Raw genomic sequence first — 20,703 nt, 5'->3', positions numbered from 1 at the left:
GCATAGTTCTTGAATCTCTTCAGATCTCTAGAAAAACAGAGCAACTGGACAAACCTTGGATAATATTTACAATAAAACCAATTGAAAAGGTATCCTTAGGAACGCCCCCAATACAAGCAGGTATGGACACAAGGCTTCCGTGGTGTCAACATTTGCATGGGAGAAAACAAGGAAGCAATGGGAGAATATTTGAATCTGAGAATGGGCGAACCCAAAGTGGCCAACAGGTATTCATGGGAAATGTGGCAGGCCAAGCTGGAACTGCAAAGCATTTTGCCCATTTTAGTTATGGGTAAGTACAAGGGGTTGATGATGGTGACTAGAACAGGAGCAGTCTTGCTCCTATGAAGTGTTGAAACTCATCCACTATGGTGACCTTCCAGGAGAGGTCCCCACCCTGAGTAGGACCTGCTGAGAGTGGAATTAAAATGAAGGAGGATAGGGATATTAAAAATGAAGAAGAAAAGATCCAGATAAAAGTAGCTCTAGAGGGCTTCCCTGGTGGCGCAGTGGTTGAGAGTCCGCCTGACGATGCAGGAGACACGGGTTCGTGCCCCGGTCTGGGAGGATCCCACATGCCGCGGAGCGGCTGGGCCCGTGAGCCATGGCTGCTGAGCCTGCGTGTCCGGAGCCTGTGCTCCGCAACGGGAGAGGCCACAGCAGTGAGAGGCCCGTGTACCGCCAAAAAAAAAAAAAAAAAAAGTAGCCCTAGAATAAAATCAGGAAGTCTCAGGAGGAAGCCCATTCTTCCCGCTTTTTTGAACTCTGTATCCAACAGAACAGTGAGTTCCATGAAGTTAGGAAAGCCACCCTGAGCCATGCCTCTGTCTAAAAGTTCAGAAAAGCAAATTTCACATAAAAATGAACAATAAAAAAGTATCAGAGTCAAACTCCATGCAAAGTTATAAGAGCAAGGAGCAGAATAGTATCCCTACAGTGAGAGCTCTACTCTGTGAGAATGTTTCTTACTGAATAGATCAAAACTAAAACCACCTATTACCATTAAGAAAATAACATAAGACATGAAATGAGAACATAAGTGAGAATTTTAAAATCTCAGAAGTAAGTGACAGGACTTAGGCAAGAATTAGAGATGTCAGAAAAATTATTTCAGAAATGAAGACTAAACTAGAAGGAACACAAGAATGAATAAACACAACAGATTATGCCTTAAGAGAAATAGAAGGTTAACAGGAGGGTGTTTTTAAAATAAGAATTAAAAAATTTAAGAGATAAAAAGTTTTGAAAGGAAAGTGACCAATATTGAAGATAGCAAACAACTTCCAACGTGTGGAATATACATATGTATATTCCCTGAAGAATTTAAAAAAAAAAATGGGGGAAAACAGGCACCTAAAACTATAATTTAAGAAAACTTTCCTTGGGAAAAAAAAAAAAGATTTGAAAATACATATTAAAAGCAGTCCTCATGAGCGGGGAATTCAAGAATCTGTACAATACTGATTTCCGAGAGGAAGACGTGTTTAACCAATCACATGATTGTGGCATCTGACTCACTTATCCCTCTAGCAAATCCATGAACAGGGGTGTTAAGTAGGGAGATGAGAGTGTACTGGGAAAAGTTGAAACTAACCTGAAGGAGGATGCTAGGCTGACCTTGGGGAGACAGTAATTTTTCTGTGTTTCAGACTTGGCCTGATAACTGAGGCCTTAGTTCCTCCATTTTTTGGTATTCACTGCTTCTCAGGAGAAAAGTTTTATTGTAGCATTACATACAACTGTAAAGTACTGATTGAATTTTAAACGATGTTGTAGGTTTTTACAAAAGAATAAGGAAAACAAGAACAACCCAGACTAGGAAAATAAGCCAACAACATAAAATGGGCAATTCATCAAAATAAAACAAAGTAAATGGCCAATACAAATCTATAGAAAATGTTAAATTTCTCCTTCCCTGTAATCAATAAATGCAAATGAAAACAACAGTGAGGTGGCATTCCCCTTTCCCTAATGCCACCCGTATCCCATTGGTAAAGATTTAGAAAGATTATCTCCCCTTGCTGTCAGGGATGCAAAGCTGGCCTACCCATACTGCTGGTGGGAGTGTAAACTGGTAATGGCATTTCTCAAGGGCATTTGGGCAGGTTGTAACAAAACCTTAAAAATTTTCACACTCTTGCATGCCATAATTCCATTTTTGGGAATTAATTCTAAGAAAGTAATTAGAGGTACATGCAAAAATGTGCATTTTAAGGACGCTCATCATAGTGTTATTTATCATAGAGAAAAATTGGAAACAGCCCAAAGAAATGTCAAACAATAGGAAGTTGGATGAATTCTAGTAGAGTCAACATAGTATTTAACCATCAAAAAGTGTTTTTAGGACTATTTTGTGTTTTGGAGACTGTTTTGAAAAGTATAAGGAAATGCCTACACTAAGTGAAAAAAGGAGATTGTCAAATCATTAATTTTCTTTAAAAAAAGATGAAAAAGCTGGAAAGTTTATGTGTATAGAAAAAGGACTAGGAATAAATACATCATATTATTAATGTTTATTTTTGGGTGGTGAGATTATAGGTCATTTTTTTTACGTGTTTCTGTATTTGCTAAGTTTTCTACAGTTGTACATATACTCTATAACCAGGAAAAGGTATTTCAGTACTGTTAACAAAATTCAACTGAGTGAATTTTAAAGATCTTATTGGCTGTATTCAGTGATTCATGAATTGAGAAGCATCCAATCTAGTAGATAGGGGCTCTGACAAAATGAAAGTCCTTTATAGGCAGAAGGGAGCAGGAACCAGGCAGAAGGGGGAGTCTAGTGTAACACTAGGCAAAAAAGTGGGTTGCTTATTACAAGGTTACTTTCCTTTAGGGGATAGCAGAGGTCTATCAAACAGATTACCTAATTAGTGCTGATCAGATCATTCTGGTTTAAGATTCCATTTCTGGGAGAGCCAAAACTGTAATTATGTTGAATCTCTGTTTGGTGGGGTGGGTCTTAGCCTAAGTGACTCCATTTTGGGCCTGTTGTCTTGTTTTTAATAACCACAAAAGGAATCAAACAAGGATACTTTTGAAAATAAGTTCTTGGTTGCTATGGCCATGCTTGTGTTCTCAACAGATTCATGTGGTGAGTGTGAATATGTTATTTACTCTAAATACACTATTTTTAAATGTTAGTGTTACTTTATACCACTGTAAAAGTAAAGTAATGGATATAATCTTAATATCATAAGTTTTCTACCCCAGAAGTAAGGGAAGGGGAAACAGCTTCATTTTTATTTATTAAAGCTGTCAAAATATTGGAAGGAGAAAAGGAAGATGGAATGTGACCTTGTTTTCTAGACAGTGCTTCTCGTCCAGCCCAAAGACTTGTTTGGAGTGGAGCCAGAATCCTGGGTTCTAGTCCTAGGCTTGCTGCTGTCATCGTGTAAGGCACTTGGGGGCTTAGAGCCTCAGTTTCCTCATCCCCAGACACGGCCATAGGGCCATTTTGTGGATCAAATGAGGACAATGGTCATGAAAGCATTGTAACACTAACTACAAGGTTAAAGAAGAATTTTGAAGCTGCTTTAAGGGTTAAAAATCAGTTCAAGCAAGAAGTGAATGACAACTTTGTTTTCTGCCTTATCTCTTCGTCTTCAGGAAATCAGGCGACACCAAAAACAGCACCCACCACAACAGGCACTTCCACAGTATTGGTTGCAACAGCAGTCCATGCATATCGCTAGTAAGTAGCTGAGAAGGAACACTTTATAAAGTTGGTGGGGGTGTGGGTTAAGCTCCTGCGTTTTGCAGTAAGCCTTTCTGTTCATTGCAAAATGGCTACTCAGTCCTGCCATAGACAAAGTATCAGTAATGCTTTTTAATGTTTCATTTGGAGAATTTTGCACACAAAACTTTGAAGAGCCATTATCTTGTGTACTTTCTCTAGGAACTGCTTATGCCCTCAACAACTGCCTTTTTAAGCGCTCAAAGAAAGCCACTCCACTGAGATATCATGAATAGTAGATGTTTAAAGAGTAAAGAAGTTGTATATGAGCTTTAAATTATAAACTGCTCACCTCTGTCCCTTTCTAGAGGCTGAATGACTAGATTCCCCACTTTATATGGCAGAAAAGAAAGCTGGTTCTACTTAGTTGAAGGAAGTATTAATACCTGTTTTTCTTGCTTCTATAGCACAAATGGTCAATATGTAAAGCAGGGCAAATTTGGTGCTGCAGTCCTGGGAAATCACACAGCCAGAGAGGTAAGATTGCCTCCTCGTCTCATGTATATTCACGTGTCCCAAATTATATCAGTGAGCCGGTTTTTATCGGGACTTGTCTGATGTCTTACATATCAGAGGATTAGATTGATTGTTTGTACTGAATGTGAATTTTTGATGTTAGATATATAATAATATTTATAGTCACATTTTGCTTACTGTTGTGTATTAAAACAAATTCAACTGCTCAAAGTCAGTAAGTTTGACCTTTGTGAAATGGATCTAGCTTAAGAATTTGGAGAGTTTCAGAGTAAACCGTTTACCGAGGACATCCTTTCTTTAGGTAGTGAACAACATTTAGTGTACCACTTAGAGCATGACCACCGTTTATCCTTTGAAAGTTTGATGAGTTGGGTAGTCGATCACACAGCAAAATATTGGTTTGAGTCAAAAAGATGTGGATAGAAGTGTGGAGACTGATTTCCTTTTGTGGGTTGTATCTAGCTTCAAATTCTGCTCCAGAAGGTTTTGAACATTGTTGAAATATGCATAAGAAATAATAGAGGGCTTCCCTGGTGGCTCAGTGGTTAAGAATCCACCTGCCAATGCAGGGGACATGGGTTCGAGCCCTGGTCCGGGAAGATCCCACATGCCGTGGAGCAACTAAGCCCATGCGCCACAACTCTTAGCCCGCGCGCCACAACTACTGAAGCCCGCGCGCCCATGGGACATTTAATGAGTTTGGGGGTGGTGTGGAAGTCCAAGGGCTGTGCCAGAAAGGCAGAGGGAAACTTCTGCAATCTTGTGGGGCATAGGAGATAAAATCCTACTGTAGGGTGGGAAAGCAACAACCTTCCTCTCAACACATGTGCTAGATTTTGAACTTCATGGGGAGGAGGCTAAAGAATCTCAGCTCAGAATCTCTGATGGGCAGAAAAGTCAAGACTGAGGAGTCAGAGACCTTCCAGACTCTTAATCAAAAGCTTACGAAGATAGTGCTCAAGAGTAGGGACAACCAGAAATGGACCAGCTCTTAATAAATCTGTGATCCTTTCCTGACCAGCTCAGTCTGTAAGATTAGCTCCTCACTCTATCTGCTTCACATAGAGTAAAGAAAGTCCTTTCTGGTGCAAGATTGTATATGAGCCCCCATAGTCAGTCCCTCCCTCCCTTCTGGGGTTGAATTTTAATTTGTGTGTGTGTGTGTGTGTGTGTGTGTGTGTGTGTGTGTATTTGTGTGTGTAGTAAATATATAGGAGACATAAAATTTGCCATTTTAACCATTTTTAAGTGTACAGTTCAGTTGCATAAATTACATTCACAGTATTGAGCAACCATCACCACTATTTCCATTTTTTTGTCACCCCAAACAGAAAATCTGTAATCACGAAGCAATAACTCCCCATCCCCCTTCCCTTATTCCCTGGTAACCTCTAATCTACTTTCTATCTCTATGAATTTGCCTACCCCAGGTATTTCATATAAGTGGAATCATACAGTGTTTGTCTGGCTTATTTCACGTAGCAGAATGTTTTCTCAAGATTCATCCATGTTGTAGCATGTATCAGAACTTCATTATTTTTTATGGCTATATAATATTCTATTGTATGTATATAACACATTTTATTTATCCATCCATCATTTGGACACTTGGTTGTTTCCACCTTTTGACTATTGTGAATAACAGGCAGTGAACATTGACGTATAAGTGTATGTTTGAGTCCCTGTTTTCAGTTCTTTGGCATGTATACTAGGAGTGAAATTTCTGTGTCATATGGTAATTCCTTGTTTAGCTTTTTGAGGAACTGCCAGACTGTTTCTACAGCATCCATACTGTTTTACATTCCCACAAGCAATATATGAGGGTTCCAGTTTCTCTACTACCCTGCTAACACTTTATTATTTTTCCTTTTTTTTAATAGCCATTCTAGTAAGTGTGAAGTGGTACCTTATAGTGGTTTTAATTTGCATTATCCTAATGCCTAATGAGGTTGAACATCTTTTCATGTACCTGTTGGCCGTTTGTATATCTCGTAGTCACCCCTCATACAAATAAAAACACCAACAAAATAAAGACATAGCTAACTATAGTTAAAGAGTAGGGTCAAAATGAGAAGAGATTAAAGTGGATGGTGAGAAGATGTAAGTTAAGCTTTAAGGGATGAACTGAGTTTTGAGTTTTATGCCTATATGAAGCCTGACTCCTGACATCTTACTGCTGATTTTGTATTGCCTTTTAATTTCTGTTCTCTCTTTTTTTCCTGCCCATCTTTGCTTGAGTACAGTATAGGATTCTTCTTTATATCAGTCAGCAACAGCCAGTTACTGTTGCCAGGATTCATCTGAACTTTGAGCTAATGGTAAGGCTTCCTGTATTGGAATCATCAATCCTTTGGGATTGGTTTATAGGAGAGATTGATCTGTGCATACCTGGTGGGAACTAGATCCACTACTTCCGCTCTGGAGAGAAGAGTGGATAGATTTTTTTTTTTTTTCCTTTTTTTGGCTGTGCTTTGTGGCTTGCAGGGATCTTAGTTCCCCGACCAGGGATTAAACCCGGGGCCTCAGCAGTGAGAGCACCAAGTCCTAACCACTGAACTGCCAGGGAATTCCCCAGAGTGGATATCTTAACAGAGCCTCTTGGAAAGGTCTCTTGGCTGCCTTCTGGGAATGTGGACTAAGGGGTGATTGGTGGAGGGTGGGAGGGAAGAAGAAAGTTCCCTGATAGCTCTCTTTGGGTCCACCTGAGTCAAGGCCCTTCTACATGAGCTTAGGCAACCAGATTTATCTGCTACACTGCCTGCAGTTGAGTTATCCCAACATTTCTCCTTTCCCCAGGTTCGGCCCAATAACTATAGCACCTTTTATGATGATCAGAGACAAAACTGGTCCATCATGTTTGAGTCTGAAAAGGCTGCTGTGGAGTTCAATAAACAGGTAATATCTATATATTTTTTAGTGACAAGCATTAAAAAACCCACTAAATTCATCAGTTGAGCTTACTGTATTTTAGGGAAATAATAAGAATACTTATTGAAATTGCTTGAAAATGAGACTTTAAGGAGAAAAAAAAGGCTAAATGTAAACTTACATCTTTAAAACACTTTCCACTTCATAAATTATCTTAAGGAATAAACACAACTCTTTTTTTTTTTTTTTTTTTTGCTGTACGCGGGCCTCTCACTGTTGTGGCCTCTCCCATTGCGGAGCACAGGCTCCGGTCGCGCAGGCTCAGCGGCCGTGGCTAACGGGCCCAGCCGCTCCGCGGCATGTGCGATCTTCCCGGACCGGGGCACGAACCCGTGTCCCCTGCATCGGCAGGCGGACTCTCAACCACTGCGCCGCCAGGGAAGCCCACAACTATCTTTTTAAAGTAGTGTTTCAAGAGAATTTTTTAAAGTTATTTCATGGTCATTATAGAAAATTTAGAAAAGCGTTTTTTTAAAAAAATCATTCATAATCTTACTACCCAAAGTAATCACTGTTAATGTTTCATTTTTTTCTATTCATGAGTTACATAAGTAGTTATAGCCCTTTAAGAGCTCTTGCTTATTTTATTTAGTGATGTAAAATGCGTCTTTCCCCACCTCATGAAAAATTATTTAGAAACATTTTTGAAAGCTGCATAACATGAATGTTCCTTAATTTATTTAATCATTCCCTTACTTTTAGGCAGTTAGATTATTTTCAGTCTCTGAGATAAATGATACTGTAGTGAGTATCTTTGCTATACAGATTTGTATACAAATCTGTCTCTTTTTTTCCCTCTGATTATTTTTTAGGCTAGAAGAAGTGAAAGATTGAATCAAAGGGTTCATATATTTTTAGGTTCTGTATACACTTTGGCACACTGCTTTTCAGAGAGATTGTACAATTTTACATCCCTGTCATTCTCTCACTATGCCTTTGCCAGCATTTAGAATTACTATCTTTTTTCCTTCTTAGTCTTATTTGCTTGATAAAAAATGACTTCTCATTGTTTTAGTTAGCGTTTATGTGATTGCGATAATGAAACTTTTTTAAAGAAAATGAGTAGCAAGTTTCTAAGGTATACTATGTTTAAACATTGACTATAGAAAAATTATTCATAAAGATGTATCTGAATTCCTTGCCTAGAATCTGTGCTAAGGCAATATGGGTAAATCTGTAGGTGGTAGAGATATGAATTCTGGGAATACAGCATGGTTTTGAAAAGGGCCTTTATTTTATTGTCTTTAGAAATGCATTTTGAAATTTTTTAGAGGCTCCCCTAGCTTTCACAGGTTCCCAAACACTGAAGCAGTAAATCAGTATAGTAATGATAGCTAATGTTTATTGTGTACTTACTGTTATTTGCCGGGCACTGTGCCAAGTACTCTACTTGTATTAGCTCAGTCTTCATAACTACCCTAGGAAATATGCAAAGCTTTTATCTCCATCTTACAAAAAAAACTCTGAAATAAGGTTCACAGCAGTTAAGTTATTTGGCTGAGGTCACAAGTTAATAAGTGACAGTGCCCAGATCTGTACCCAGACAGTATGACTCCAAAACCATACTTCTTAGGCACTTTGATTCCTGGCGAGATTACTGACTTTGGAATGGTTTACTTCTGAACATGTAATCTGTTTTGCTAGTGGGCGCCACTGTTTGGAAAAGAACATTAGCAATAACTGAGTGAGTACTTACTGAGCTTAAACTAAGTTTATGCTGCTTTGATTTCATCGCACAGGTATGCATCGCCAAGTGCAACAGCACCTCTTCCCTGGATTCAGTGCTGTCACAGGACCTTATTGTAGTAGAAGGCCCTGCTGTAGAAGTTGGAGATTCTTTGGAAGTGGCCTATACCAGCTGGCTCTTTCAGAATCACGGACTGGGCCAGGTAAGAAAATGTATCCTGCAAGTTCTTTTGTAATTTAAATAGCATGAGAGCTATTCAAATGTAAGGTGTTATTACTATGAACTGCTGCTTTTGGCAAATAGAAATCTTTGAGGAGCCCTGCTTTAGTCTCTACAACTGCTTTTGGGGCATAGCCATGAAATGCTAATGTATAAAATCTGCTCAGTGCCACTATGTCTCTTCTACTTAGAGAAAGGAAACCAGTTTTGCAAGTATCATTTTTGGTAATTGTTCATATGTATGTCTCTTCCTATACCAGTTTTAAACTTGAATATATTCTTATGGGATTAGGTCTTAAAACTTTTTAGACTTTCCTCACAGTTGTTTCTCCGTTTTTCGTTTTTTCTTTCTTTTTTTTTTTTTTGCGGTACGCGGGCCTCTCACTGTTGTGGCCTCTCCCGCTGTGGAGCACAGGCTCCGGACGCGCAGGCTCAGCGGCCACGGCTCACGGGCCCAGCCACTCCACAGCACGTGGGATCCTCCCAGACCGGGGCACGAACCCGTGTCCCCTGCATCGGCAGGGGGACTCTCAACCACTGTGCCACCAGGGAAGCCCTTTTCCGTTTTTCTTATACTAGATACTGTGAATAGATTGGGCTTGTTTTGTTTTTTTATTATTAAGCCCTCAAAAGTAGTGTGGTGTGATAGAAAGAGCTTTCGACTATGAGTCCAAAAAATGTGGATTCAGGTCCCAATTTTATCCTAACTTGACTTTGTCGAGTCATTTAAGCTCTTAATTTTTTTTTCCTGTGAATGGAGCTTAGTGGTGCTCACCCTGCTTTCTTGGCAGGATGGCTGTTGGCATCAAATGAGATAATTTATTTGAAAATTCTTTAAAGATGAAAATATTTTTAAACACTTGGTAGGAGAAGTTTATTTTTTTCTAAACCTGGAAAATCCTTGCCTCAGAGATATTCAGTGTGATAACACCTTTAGCCATGATGTGGTCTCTTCTTTTCAGGTCTTTTAAGAAGTATTTTTCCAGTTTATTTGACATTACCTATTTCAGAAGTACTGTGCTGGTGTGTATTAAGTTGAATATCATAATGATTATTATTATTTTTGAAATTGGCTAATCTTGTTTATTTTGATCAACTTTCAGGTTTTTGACTCCACTGCTAACAAAGATAAGCTGCTTCGCCTGAAATTAGGATCAGGAAAAGTCATCAAGGTAAAGGCTTAACTGTGTTCTTATTATATATGGGTTTATCAGTTGCAGTGGGCTTACTTTGTAAAATTTCTAACCTGGGTATATTTTTGGAGAATCTGGAAAGGCTTGGTTAAAAAAATAGGAAGAGAAAAATGGGCTATGTTACCTACATTTGGGAAATTTTTACTTGTGAGACAATATATTGAAGAAGGGTACATTTCTTTTCTCTAGTCCCTACATTTTATTTTTCATCCTTTGGTTCTGAGGGAACTATTAAATTCTTCCTATCGCCTAATTGAGAAAGAGGTGAAACTGTTTCTTCTAGAAGTGTATCGTAATGGGTGATTCTGATCTGTCTGGGATGCTTTAAATCATGGTGGGAAGCAAGTACAGCATAGCAGGAGGAACACTGGGATTGGAGTCTGAGGACCTGGGTTCATGTTGTGAATTTCTTCGTTAGCAACTGTGGAAGTATTTTATAAAGTAAAGAGTATTTTAGGGACTTTGCTGGTGGTCCAGTGGTCAAGACTCCACACTCCCAATGCAGGGGCCCTGGGTTCAATCCCTGGTCAGGGAACTAGATCCCTCAAGCTGCAACTAAGAGCCTGCATGCCGCAACTAAAGATCCAGCACGTGGCAAGAAAGATCCTGTGTGCTGCAACTAAGACCTGGAGCAGCCAAATAAATAAATATTAAAAAAAAAAAAAAGAGTATTTTACACATGTGGGGTGTCATTGTGTCAGGACATACTGATGCGTTGTAAAGTACTCATTTATCCATGTGGCAGAATGGTTTTCTCCATAGCTTTATGACTCCTTTTCCCAGAATCCCTTAGAAACTTTTTCCTGTAGATCATAGCAGTTGGGGCATGACCCTTAAAGTTAGACTCATCTAGTGTTGAAATCTTGGCTTAACAATTTACTAACTGATCTTGGGCTAGTTACTTAACCTCTTTAAGCCTCAATTTTCTCTTCTGTAAAATGGAGATATTGCTATTAACCTTATGAAGTTATTTTAGGGATTAAACAACATAATGGAAGTAAAGCACTTAGCAAAGTACTTAGAAAAATGTGTTTAATAAGTGATAGCTTTTATTTCTATTTTAATGCCGTTCTTCTGTTCCAATTTCTCTCATCATCTAAGGTAAGTATATTTCATACAGCCCTGGATATGCTGTCTTTTACAAGTGAATTGAGAAGCAGTATTCTAGATGTTCTTATAACCAGTGGGGAGGGGGGAATATAAACCCGATGATCCTGTACTTTGTTTTGTCTTATGAAAAGGTTTGTATCTGATGAGCTTTTCCTCTTCTCTGATTCCTAAAGAGCTGGGAGGATGGAATGGTGGGCATGAGAAAAGGAGGGAAGCGGTTACTTATCATTCCGCCAGCCTGCGCTGCTGGCTCTGAAGGGGTAATAGGATGGACTCCATCAACAGACTCGATCCTGGTGTTCGAGGTGGAGATTAGGCGGGTGAGTGAAATGTTGTGTTTGATGAGTCCTCTTTGCTAGTTAAGTAAAATGAATAAATCAATGTGTCGAAAAAGATTCTGAAGATATCTTTTTTTTTTAAGTAGAAATGGTATAGTTGGAGAGAACAACAGCTTTGGAATCTAAAGGCCAAGGTTTATGTCCTTCTTGGCTCTGTATTCATAGTCACTTCTCTACACTAACCTTTTTATTTTATCTGTAAAATAGTGATTCCTGCCCAATGTTCACACCTTTTGATTTAGTAATTCTATGGCTACAAGTGTATGCTATCAACATGTTTACTTAAGAGTGCAAAGATACCTATATATAGATAGATAAATAGAGATAGATACATAGTTTCCTCCCTCTGCCACATTGTTTGTGATAGTAAAAAACTGGAAACAGCTTAAGTGTCTATTATTATGAGACTGGTTAAATTATGGTTCTTCATAGAGTGGACTTCTATGTAGTTCTTAAAGAATATCCAGAATCTATTTTTAAGTGAAAGAAGCAAGTTTATAAACAGTATGGGGGGACTTCCCTGGTGGTCCAGTGGTAAAGAATCCGCCTTACGATGCAGGGGATGCAGGTTCGATCCCTGGTCAGGGAACTAAGATCCCACATGCCACGAGGCAACTAAGCCCGTGTGCCACAACTACTGAGCTCCCGCACCACGAGAGAGCCCGCGTGCCGCAAACTACAGAGCCCACGCACCCTGGAACCCGCACTCCACAACTAGAGAAAACCCACACACCACAACTAGGGAGAAGACTGTGCACCACAACAAAGAGCCTGCGCCTCGCAGCGAAAGATCCCGCATGCCTCAATGAAGATCCTGCATGCTGCAACTAAGACCCGATGTAGCCAAAAATAAATTCAAACAAACAAACAAACAAAAAACAGTATGGTAGTATGATCTTGTGTTTGTGTGTCTGTGTGTCTGTGTGTATACAAATGAATATATGTATATGCCCATATATTCATATAAAATTTCTGGAGGCATTAAAAGAAATGAAATGATTTTCTCTGGAGAATGGAAATGGAGTTCAGAAACTTCTACTTTTTTACATTCTACCCTTTGTACCATTTAAAAATTTTATCAAGAATAATTTCTATAATAAAGTTTTAACAAATTGCGGTTAATTAATGTTCCCCCTCCCCCACCACCAAAAAAAAAGACTCTGCTTTATACTGTGATTATTAAGTCTGAATGTGATAATGTTTGTGACTATAAACTATAAAGTACAATGCAAATAAATATTATGACCATCCTCATTGTGGTGATTATTCCTTTATTCCTGCTGCAACAAAGGATATGCCTTTTTTTGTTTGTTTGTTTGTTTTTGCGGTACGTGGGCCTCTCACTGTTGTGGCCTCTCCCATTGCAGAGCACAGGCTCCGGACGCGCAGGCTCAGCAGCCATGGTTCACAGACCTAGCTGCTCCACGGCACGTGGGATCTTCCCGGACCAGGGCACGAACCCGTGTACCCTGCATCAGCAGGCGGACTCTCAACCACTGCGCCACTGGGGAAGCCCAGGATATGCATTTTTTATTAATGACTCTTTCCTAATTGGACACCCTTGTCTCTGGTGGGCATTCCAGTCCTCTTTGACTGATGTGCTTCCAGCTGCCTTTTTCACAGCTTTTATATTCTTTCTCAATTTTCCTTTGAGTTTGAGGAAGTCAGGGGTGGTAATAGATAACAAACGATTTTGAATCCATTAAGACTGACATTTTGTAAACATAAGAAAAAAATACCCTATTTTACCAATAATCAAAGAATTACAAATTGATTATTAAACTGACAAGGCTGGGGGGGTTCCCTGGTGGCCTAGTGGTTAGGATTCTGGCTTTCACTGCCATGGCTCACATTCAGTCCCTGGTCGGGGAACTGAGATTCCGCAAGCCGTGAGACGTGGCCAAAAAAAAAAAAAAAACTGACAAGGCTGATACAGAACGATAATACCCAATGTGACAAGAGTGTTAAGAAAGATTTATATACTACTTACAGAGTATAAAGTAGTTTACCCTTTACGGTGTGAAATTTAATGGTATATATCAAAAGTTTTAAAAATAAGCATACCTTTTATCTAACAATTTCACTTCTGGGAATTTGTATTTTGGAAATTATTATGTGCGAAGAGAGATAAAGCTATTCTTAGAAGTATTGTTTGTATAGAAGAAATTAGAAATAAATTGAATATCCAACAACTAGGAATTGGTGAAATATATTTTATGATAACATAGATATTTATGACTTGTGTTCCCAAAATCCTTTGGAGACTTTTTCCTGTAGATGATAGCAGTTAGGGGCATGACCCTTAGACCTACTCTTCAGTAGTTAAAAAGGATGTTGTCGGTTAATAATTTAGTTAACTAAATAATAATTTAGTTAACATGGAAATATGTTAATATATCAGTGAGTGAGCAAAGCAGGGTACAAAACGGTATGGCCCCATTGTTGTAAAACACGCACTTACACACACACACACACACACACGCACATACAGATAATATAAGTGCAAAATATTACATCCAAAATTCTAAAAACGTTATTGCTTAGTGGTTGAATTGCAGGTGATTGTTACCTTTTTTTTCTCTTTTGGCTTATCTACATTTTCTGATTTGCCTACAGTGACTAGGTAATGACTTGTATAATGAAGAATAAGTAAAATGAAAGGAGAATGGAGGGGGAAGCGTGCCTTTTTTTGTGGTCTATTAGCCTGTTCCATCTGTGGTTGATCTTTCCCTAGGTCAAATTTGCTAGAGATTCCGGCTCTGATGGGCACAGTGTTAGTTCCCGGGATTCTGCAGCCCCTTCACCCATACCTGGTGCTGACAGCCTCTCTGCTGATCCTGTTATGTCACCGCCCACATCTGTTCCTTTCAAATCAGGGTAAGATACTGGAGTTGTATAAAGCTCTTTTATTGTCCATGTAAATGATTCTTAGAGGGGTTCAGAAATAGGGATATAGTTGAAAACTAAAATAATTTTAAATAATTGGGAAAAAATGGGATGAGAGAAATGGGGAAAGTAATTGCATCAGATTTTCTGACAAAGGATTAATATTCATACTCTATAAAAGCACTAACTTAGATATAAAAGAATACCTGCCAAACTCTGGAAGAAAATTGGGCAGAAGGTATAAACACAAAATATATATCCAAGGAAAGAAATGTAAATAATAAGCATTTGAATGGAAAATTGTCCATCTTCACTAGCTTTCAGAAATTATACAAACTAAAGAAGAGTTAAAACTCTGTTTTACAGAGATTAAATTGGCAAACATTTTAAAAAACAATTTGTTTATACAGTATAATCTAGACTCGTGATTATGGATTTTGTTTTTATCTCAGGATATGTCTTATTTGCTTTCAGGGAGTCAGTTCTTCGTTCCAAATCTAACTCCCTCAGTGAACAGCTTACAGTAAATACAGTGAGTATATAAGTCTATCTCCTCATCCCCAGTTGGCTAGAAGGGTTTCATGTGCCTAGGGTATAGTAGGTTAGAAAAAAAAATGTTGAAAAATGTTGATTTAGGCTAGAAATCAGTGGTTACTTTATTCATTTTCCCTTACTTGAGAGTCAGTATAAATTAGCTTGGGCTTCTGCATCGACAGACTTGGATTCAAATCTTTATTCTTATAAGCATGTGGCTTTGAGGAAATTATCTGACTTCTCTGGTCTTCAGCTTCTTCATATGTCCACTCTCGCCGCTCTTATTCAACATAGATTTGGAAGTCCTAGCCACGGCAATCAGAGAAGAAAAAGAAATAAAAGGAATACAAACTGGAAAAGAAGAAGTAAGACTGTCACTGTTTGCAGATGACATGATACTATACATAGAAAATCCTAAAGATGCCACCAGAAAACTACTAGAACTAATCAATGAATTTGGTAAGGTTGCAGGATACAGAATTAATTCACAGAAATCTCTGGCATTCTTATACACCAACAACAAAAAATCAGAAAGAGAAATTAAGGAAACACTCCCATTTACCATTGCAACAAAAAGAATAAAATACCTAGGAATAAACCTGCCTAAGGAGGCAAAAGACTTGTACTCAGAAAACTATAAAACACTGATGAAAGAAATCAAAGATGACATAAACAGATGGAGAAATATACCATGTTCTTGGATTGGAAGAATCAATATTGTGAAAATGACTATACTACCCAAAGCAATATATAGATTCAGTGCAATCCCTGTCAAACTACCAATGGCATTCTTCAGAGAATTAGAACAAAAAATTTTACAATTCGTATGGAAACACAAAAGACCCCGAATAACCAAAGCAATCTTGAGAAAGAAAAATGGAGTTGGAGGAATCAGGTTCCCTAACTTCAAACTATACCACAAAACTACAGTAATCAAGACAGTATGGTACTGGCACAGAAACAGAAATATAGATCTGTGGTACAGGATAGAATGCCCAGAGATAAACCCACGCACATATGGTCACCTAATTTACAACAAAGGAGGCAAGAACATACAATGGAGAAAAGACAGCCTCTTCAATAAGTGGTGCTGGGAAAACTGGACAGCTACATGCAAAAGAATGAAATTAGAACACTACGTAACACCATACACAATACAATTAAAAAATGGATGGAAGACCTAAATAGACATTTTACCAAGGAATACATACAGATGGCCAAGAGGCACATTAAAAGATGCTCAACATCACTAATTATTAGAGAAATGCAAATCAAAACTACAGTGGGGTAGCACCTCACACCGGTCAGAATGGCCATTATCAAAAAATCTAGAAGCAATAAATGCTGGAAAGGGTGTGGTGAAAAGGGAACCCTCCTGCACTGTTGGTGGGAATCTAAATTGATAAAACCACTATGGATAACACTATGGAGGTTCCTTAAAAAACTAAAGATAGAACTACCATATGACCGAGCAATCCCACTACTGGGCATATACCCTGAGAAAACCATAATTCAAAAATAGTCATGTACCACAGTGTTCATTGCAGCTCTATTTACAATAGCCAAGACATGGAAGCAACCTAAGTGTTTGTCAACAGACGGATGGATAAAGAAGATGTAGCACATATATACAATGGAATATTACTCAGCCATAAAAGAAAGGACACTGAATTATTTGTAGTGAGGTGGATGGACCTAGAGTCTGTTATGCAGAGTGAAGTAAGTCAGAAAGAGAAAAACAGATACCGTATGCTAATGCATGGACATAGAATCTAAAAAAAAAAAAAAAGTGGTACTGATGAACCTAGTTGCAGGGCAGGAATAAAGATGTAGACATAGAGAATGGACTTGAGGACACAGGGTGGGATGGGAAAGCTGGGGCAAAGTGAGAGTAGCATCGACATATACAGAACCAGATGTAAAATAATTAGCTAGTGAGAAGCAGAAGCATAGCACAGCGAGATCAGCTCGGTGCTTTGCCATGACCTAGAGGGGTGGGATAGGGAGGATAGGAGGGAGGCTCTAGGGAGGGGATATGGGAACATATGTATGCATATGGCTGATTCACTTTGGTGTACAACAGAAAGTAACACAGTATTGTGAAGCAATTATACTCTAATAAAGATCTATTAAAAAATAAATAAAAAACAAAAAAAATGGAAGTAATTCTCACAGCCCCTCTAAGTGTTCCCGTGATATGTTTATAAAGCACTAAGCTCAAAGCCTACATAGAGCTTGTCTTCAGTAATCTTGAGATTTTTATGAGGTTTAAATGAAATGATGCCTATGGAGTTTTTAGTATTGCGTCTGGCATATTGTAAGAGCTCAATTAACATTAGCTCTGTTATCATAATTACTGCTAATGCTACATATCTTCATACTTTCATTCTCTCAGAGGAATTCTACACTAATTCACCAATTAGTTGACTTCTATCAGGTTTCTGGGCCTCTGTGTTTCCCCAACTGTAACATGAGAAGACTAGCATACTGTTGTAGTAAAATTTGGATTTGAAGACCTTTAGAAGATGTACACTGTGTTTGCTGCTGCTCTGCCTGGTCCGTGAAGGCATCTGAGTTTGCTACATGTGGATGAGATGATAGCTGAAGTGCTTCAAGTTCTAAAGCTCTGTGGCTTTCACCTGCCACATTGGGAAACAGGATAATTGTATGAAGTGAAATTGATGATTAATTTCTCTCCAACACTAGTTTATTTGCTTATATTCAGTCCAAAGCAGAAATTAATTAAGCAAATAATTGATCTGATATGTGTAAAAAGTGATCTAAACCCAGAAGGTTAAGCCAGAGAATCAAGAAAATTGAAAAACAGTTTATAATCTCAGATCTTTGAATAGCCACGATTGTTCAGTATTAGTTCTTTTGTAGTCTCGAGACACAGCTACTTTTGTCACCTATTTCTAAGCTTCAGTAACTTTTCGTAGACTAGTGCTCTCCAACCTTTTTTTTCTTTCTTATTTTACAGTTATGGTTTTTTAATTGAGGCAAAGTTCACATAATATAAAATTAACCATCTTTTGGTTCTTTTTACATTTAAGTTTTTATTTTTTGTTTTGAATAGGTAATTACATTCACATGGCACAGTTAGCAAAACAGTATAACAAGATATACATTGAGAAGACTCATTCCTACCCCTGCCCCCATGTACCCTGTTTTATCTCATCCCCAACCTTGGGTAACTGCTTTTATTAGTTTCTTATGTATTCAATGTTTCTTTATGCAGATGCAAGCAAATAGGAATGTATATTTTATTTTCCCCCCTTCACAAAAAAATAGCATATTATATATGTTATCTACCTTGCTTTTTATAATAACAGTATCTTTCCATGTTTGTATATAGAAAGCATCCTCATTTTTTTTATCTTTAGATCACAATATTCCATTGTGTGAATATTGGTTTATATAACTAGTCCTCTTTTGATAGACCCAACTTTTTTTGATTATGTGTCTCCATTAGTTAAGAAAAAATGATACACCCTCTCAGTATATGTTTGTTTACAAATTATATACATAAAGTACTCTCCATCCCTGTAAACAAGTTTAATGTCTGATGTTTACTGTAGCTTAAAAATAATTTTAAAATAGAGGTCATGGTCATTTCTTTTTACACTCATTAGATCATCTTGTTCACCCTTAGGAGTATACATTCTGCTCTGAAGGCTGCACTTTAAACCAGTTAATGCATACAGAGGCGTCTAGCTCAGGGACTAGTATGTCATCAGTGCCAAGTCAGTGTTAAATGAACCTGAATTTAGAACACAGAGCTCCTGTTTTCTTTTTGCCCTAAATCTCTTCCGAATATTTATCTGCTGAGTTGCTCTTGGGCTTTTGAGAGGTTACTATTATCTAAAATGCCTCCCTCCCTTAATCTATACTTTAGTTTTTTTATCTGTAAAATGAGAATACTTATGCCTGGTAGGGAGACTTGATTGCAGTGAAGGAATACAGATGAAATCACTTTGTCCATTCCAACATATAGGGAATTATTTTTCCTGCTGTTATTAATTGTGACCCATGTATGCGTCTAGGCAAGAAATCTTTAATTCTCATTTTCTAGAAGATAGTTTCAAATAGATAAGGCAGGGGGGACTTGTTGAAAGATTTGATATAAGAGCCAAAAGACGTAGAGTTGACTGAAGGTAATGAACCTTGATTATAGTGATTTTTGTGACTTTCCTCTCTTTTTAGAATCCGGATACAGTCAAGGCCAAGTTGATCTCTCGGATGGCTAAAATGGGCCAGCCCATGCTGCCCATTCTTCCACCACAGCTGGATTCCAATGATTCAGAAATTGAAGTATGTCCCACTGGCTGTCTTAGAATGAATAGTGCAGATGTTGCTGTCTTCTGTTCTTTTAACTGAAATTATTGCTTTTTCTGCCTCTAACCCAGAATCATTATTTAGAGAGCTTATATTTAGAATGATACAGGTTGGTATTGGTACATGTGTTTCTGCTATAATTATCACTTCCCCTGAGACATGGAAGCAATTCTGTATATCTGCCACAAGAACTGGGCAGTTTTAAGTAGTTAATTTAGCTTTCTACTAAAATCTCTGTTGTCAGCAAACATCAGCCTTTAGGCAGCATGATGCCTGACCCATAAAAGAATGAATTCATATTTGTTGATTGAATGTTTAGATTCTCTTGGGAAATGTTGATTTTTCCACTGATGTAATTTAATATGAAGATCACACTGTTGTAGGAATTCCCTGGCAGTCCAGTGGTTAGAACTCAGCACTGTCACTGCCAAGGGCACGGGTTCAATCCCTGGTTGGGGAACTAAGATCCCACAAGCCATGAGGTGCAGCTAAAAAAAACCACTGTTGTATCTTTTGGCTTTGTATGTGGCATGATTTTTTTTTAATTAATTTTTTTTTGACTGCATTGGGTCTTAGTTGCGGCGTGCAGGATCTCTCATTGCAGCACACAGTCTTCTCTCTAGTTGTGGTGCGGGTTCCAAAGTGCGTAGGCTCAGTAGTTGGAGCATGTGGGCTCAGCAGTTGGGGCGCACGGGCTCAGTTGCCCCGTGGCATGTGGGATCTTAGTTCCCCGACCAGGGATCAAACCCATGTCCCCTGCATCGGCAGGCGGACTCTCAACCACTGCACCACCAGGGAAGCCCGGCATGATTTTTTTGAAGTTCAAAAATTTTATTGCAATCAGCTCTATCAATTTTTCCCTATGTTTTTTGCTTTTGACATTATGCTTAGAAAGCCTTCCCACTTTCAGATACTGTAAACATCACATGTCTTTTAAAAATATTTATTATTATATGTTTAGGTCTATTATTTCATATTTAATCCATCTGGAATTTGGTGAATGGTGAGAAGTAACTTAATTCCAACTAAGTTCTTTTCCCATTGGTTAGTTCCTTATTGAATAAAATAATTCTTTCTCAACTGAATTGAAACACTTAACAGTGATTAATTTTTAGGATTCTTTGATATTGATGTAAAACAAAGCAAGCGTGATGCTTTTGAGGAAAAAAATTTTCAAAATAGGCTTTTTTTCCCCACAATTTTGTTTTATTTCTTCGCGGAAAAGCTCTGTGTAGATTTAACATTTTAAAGGAAGATAGG

The 20,703-nt window shown here is 38.2% G+C and overlaps 1 protein-coding gene across 8 annotated transcripts in view; it reads left to right on the top strand.

Moving 5' to 3' along the window:
- Positions 1-20,703, top strand: part of FKBP15 (FKBP prolyl isomerase family member 15) — a 61,863-nt gene that overhangs the window by 10,290 nt on the left and 30,870 nt on the right. For 7 of the 8 annotated variants that reach the window (XR_012332643.1, XR_012332644.1, XM_019946416.3 and 4 more), the window contains exons 3-12: positions 3,610-3,694; positions 4,144-4,213; positions 6,457-6,531; positions 7,010-7,108; positions 8,881-9,030; positions 10,151-10,219; positions 11,524-11,670; positions 14,423-14,565; positions 15,049-15,106; positions 19,312-19,419. Coding sequence is in view for 6 of the 8 variants with exons in the window: in XM_019946416.3 (XP_019801975.1) it covers positions 3,610-3,694; positions 4,144-4,213; positions 6,457-6,531; positions 7,010-7,108; positions 8,881-9,030; positions 10,151-10,219; positions 11,524-11,670; positions 14,423-14,565; positions 15,049-15,106; positions 19,312-19,419 (1,004 nt within the window). In the remaining 2 variants the exon portion in view is untranslated. The remainder of the gene's footprint in view (positions 1-3,609; positions 3,695-4,143; positions 4,214-6,456; positions 6,532-7,009; positions 7,109-8,880; positions 9,031-10,150; positions 10,220-11,523; positions 11,671-14,422; positions 14,566-15,048; positions 15,107-19,311; positions 19,420-20,703) is intronic. The other variant, XM_019946418.3, reaches the window with a different exon arrangement.

This window comes from Tursiops truncatus, chromosome 6 (genome assembly GCF_011762595.2).
Source record: "Tursiops truncatus isolate mTurTru1 chromosome 6, mTurTru1.mat.Y, whole genome shotgun sequence".
Classification (NCBI taxonomy): domain Eukaryota; kingdom Metazoa; phylum Chordata; class Mammalia; order Artiodactyla; family Delphinidae; genus Tursiops; species Tursiops truncatus.
The sequence above is the reverse complement of the archived record's forward strand: the minus strand, read 5'-3'. Positions and strand labels throughout refer to the sequence as shown.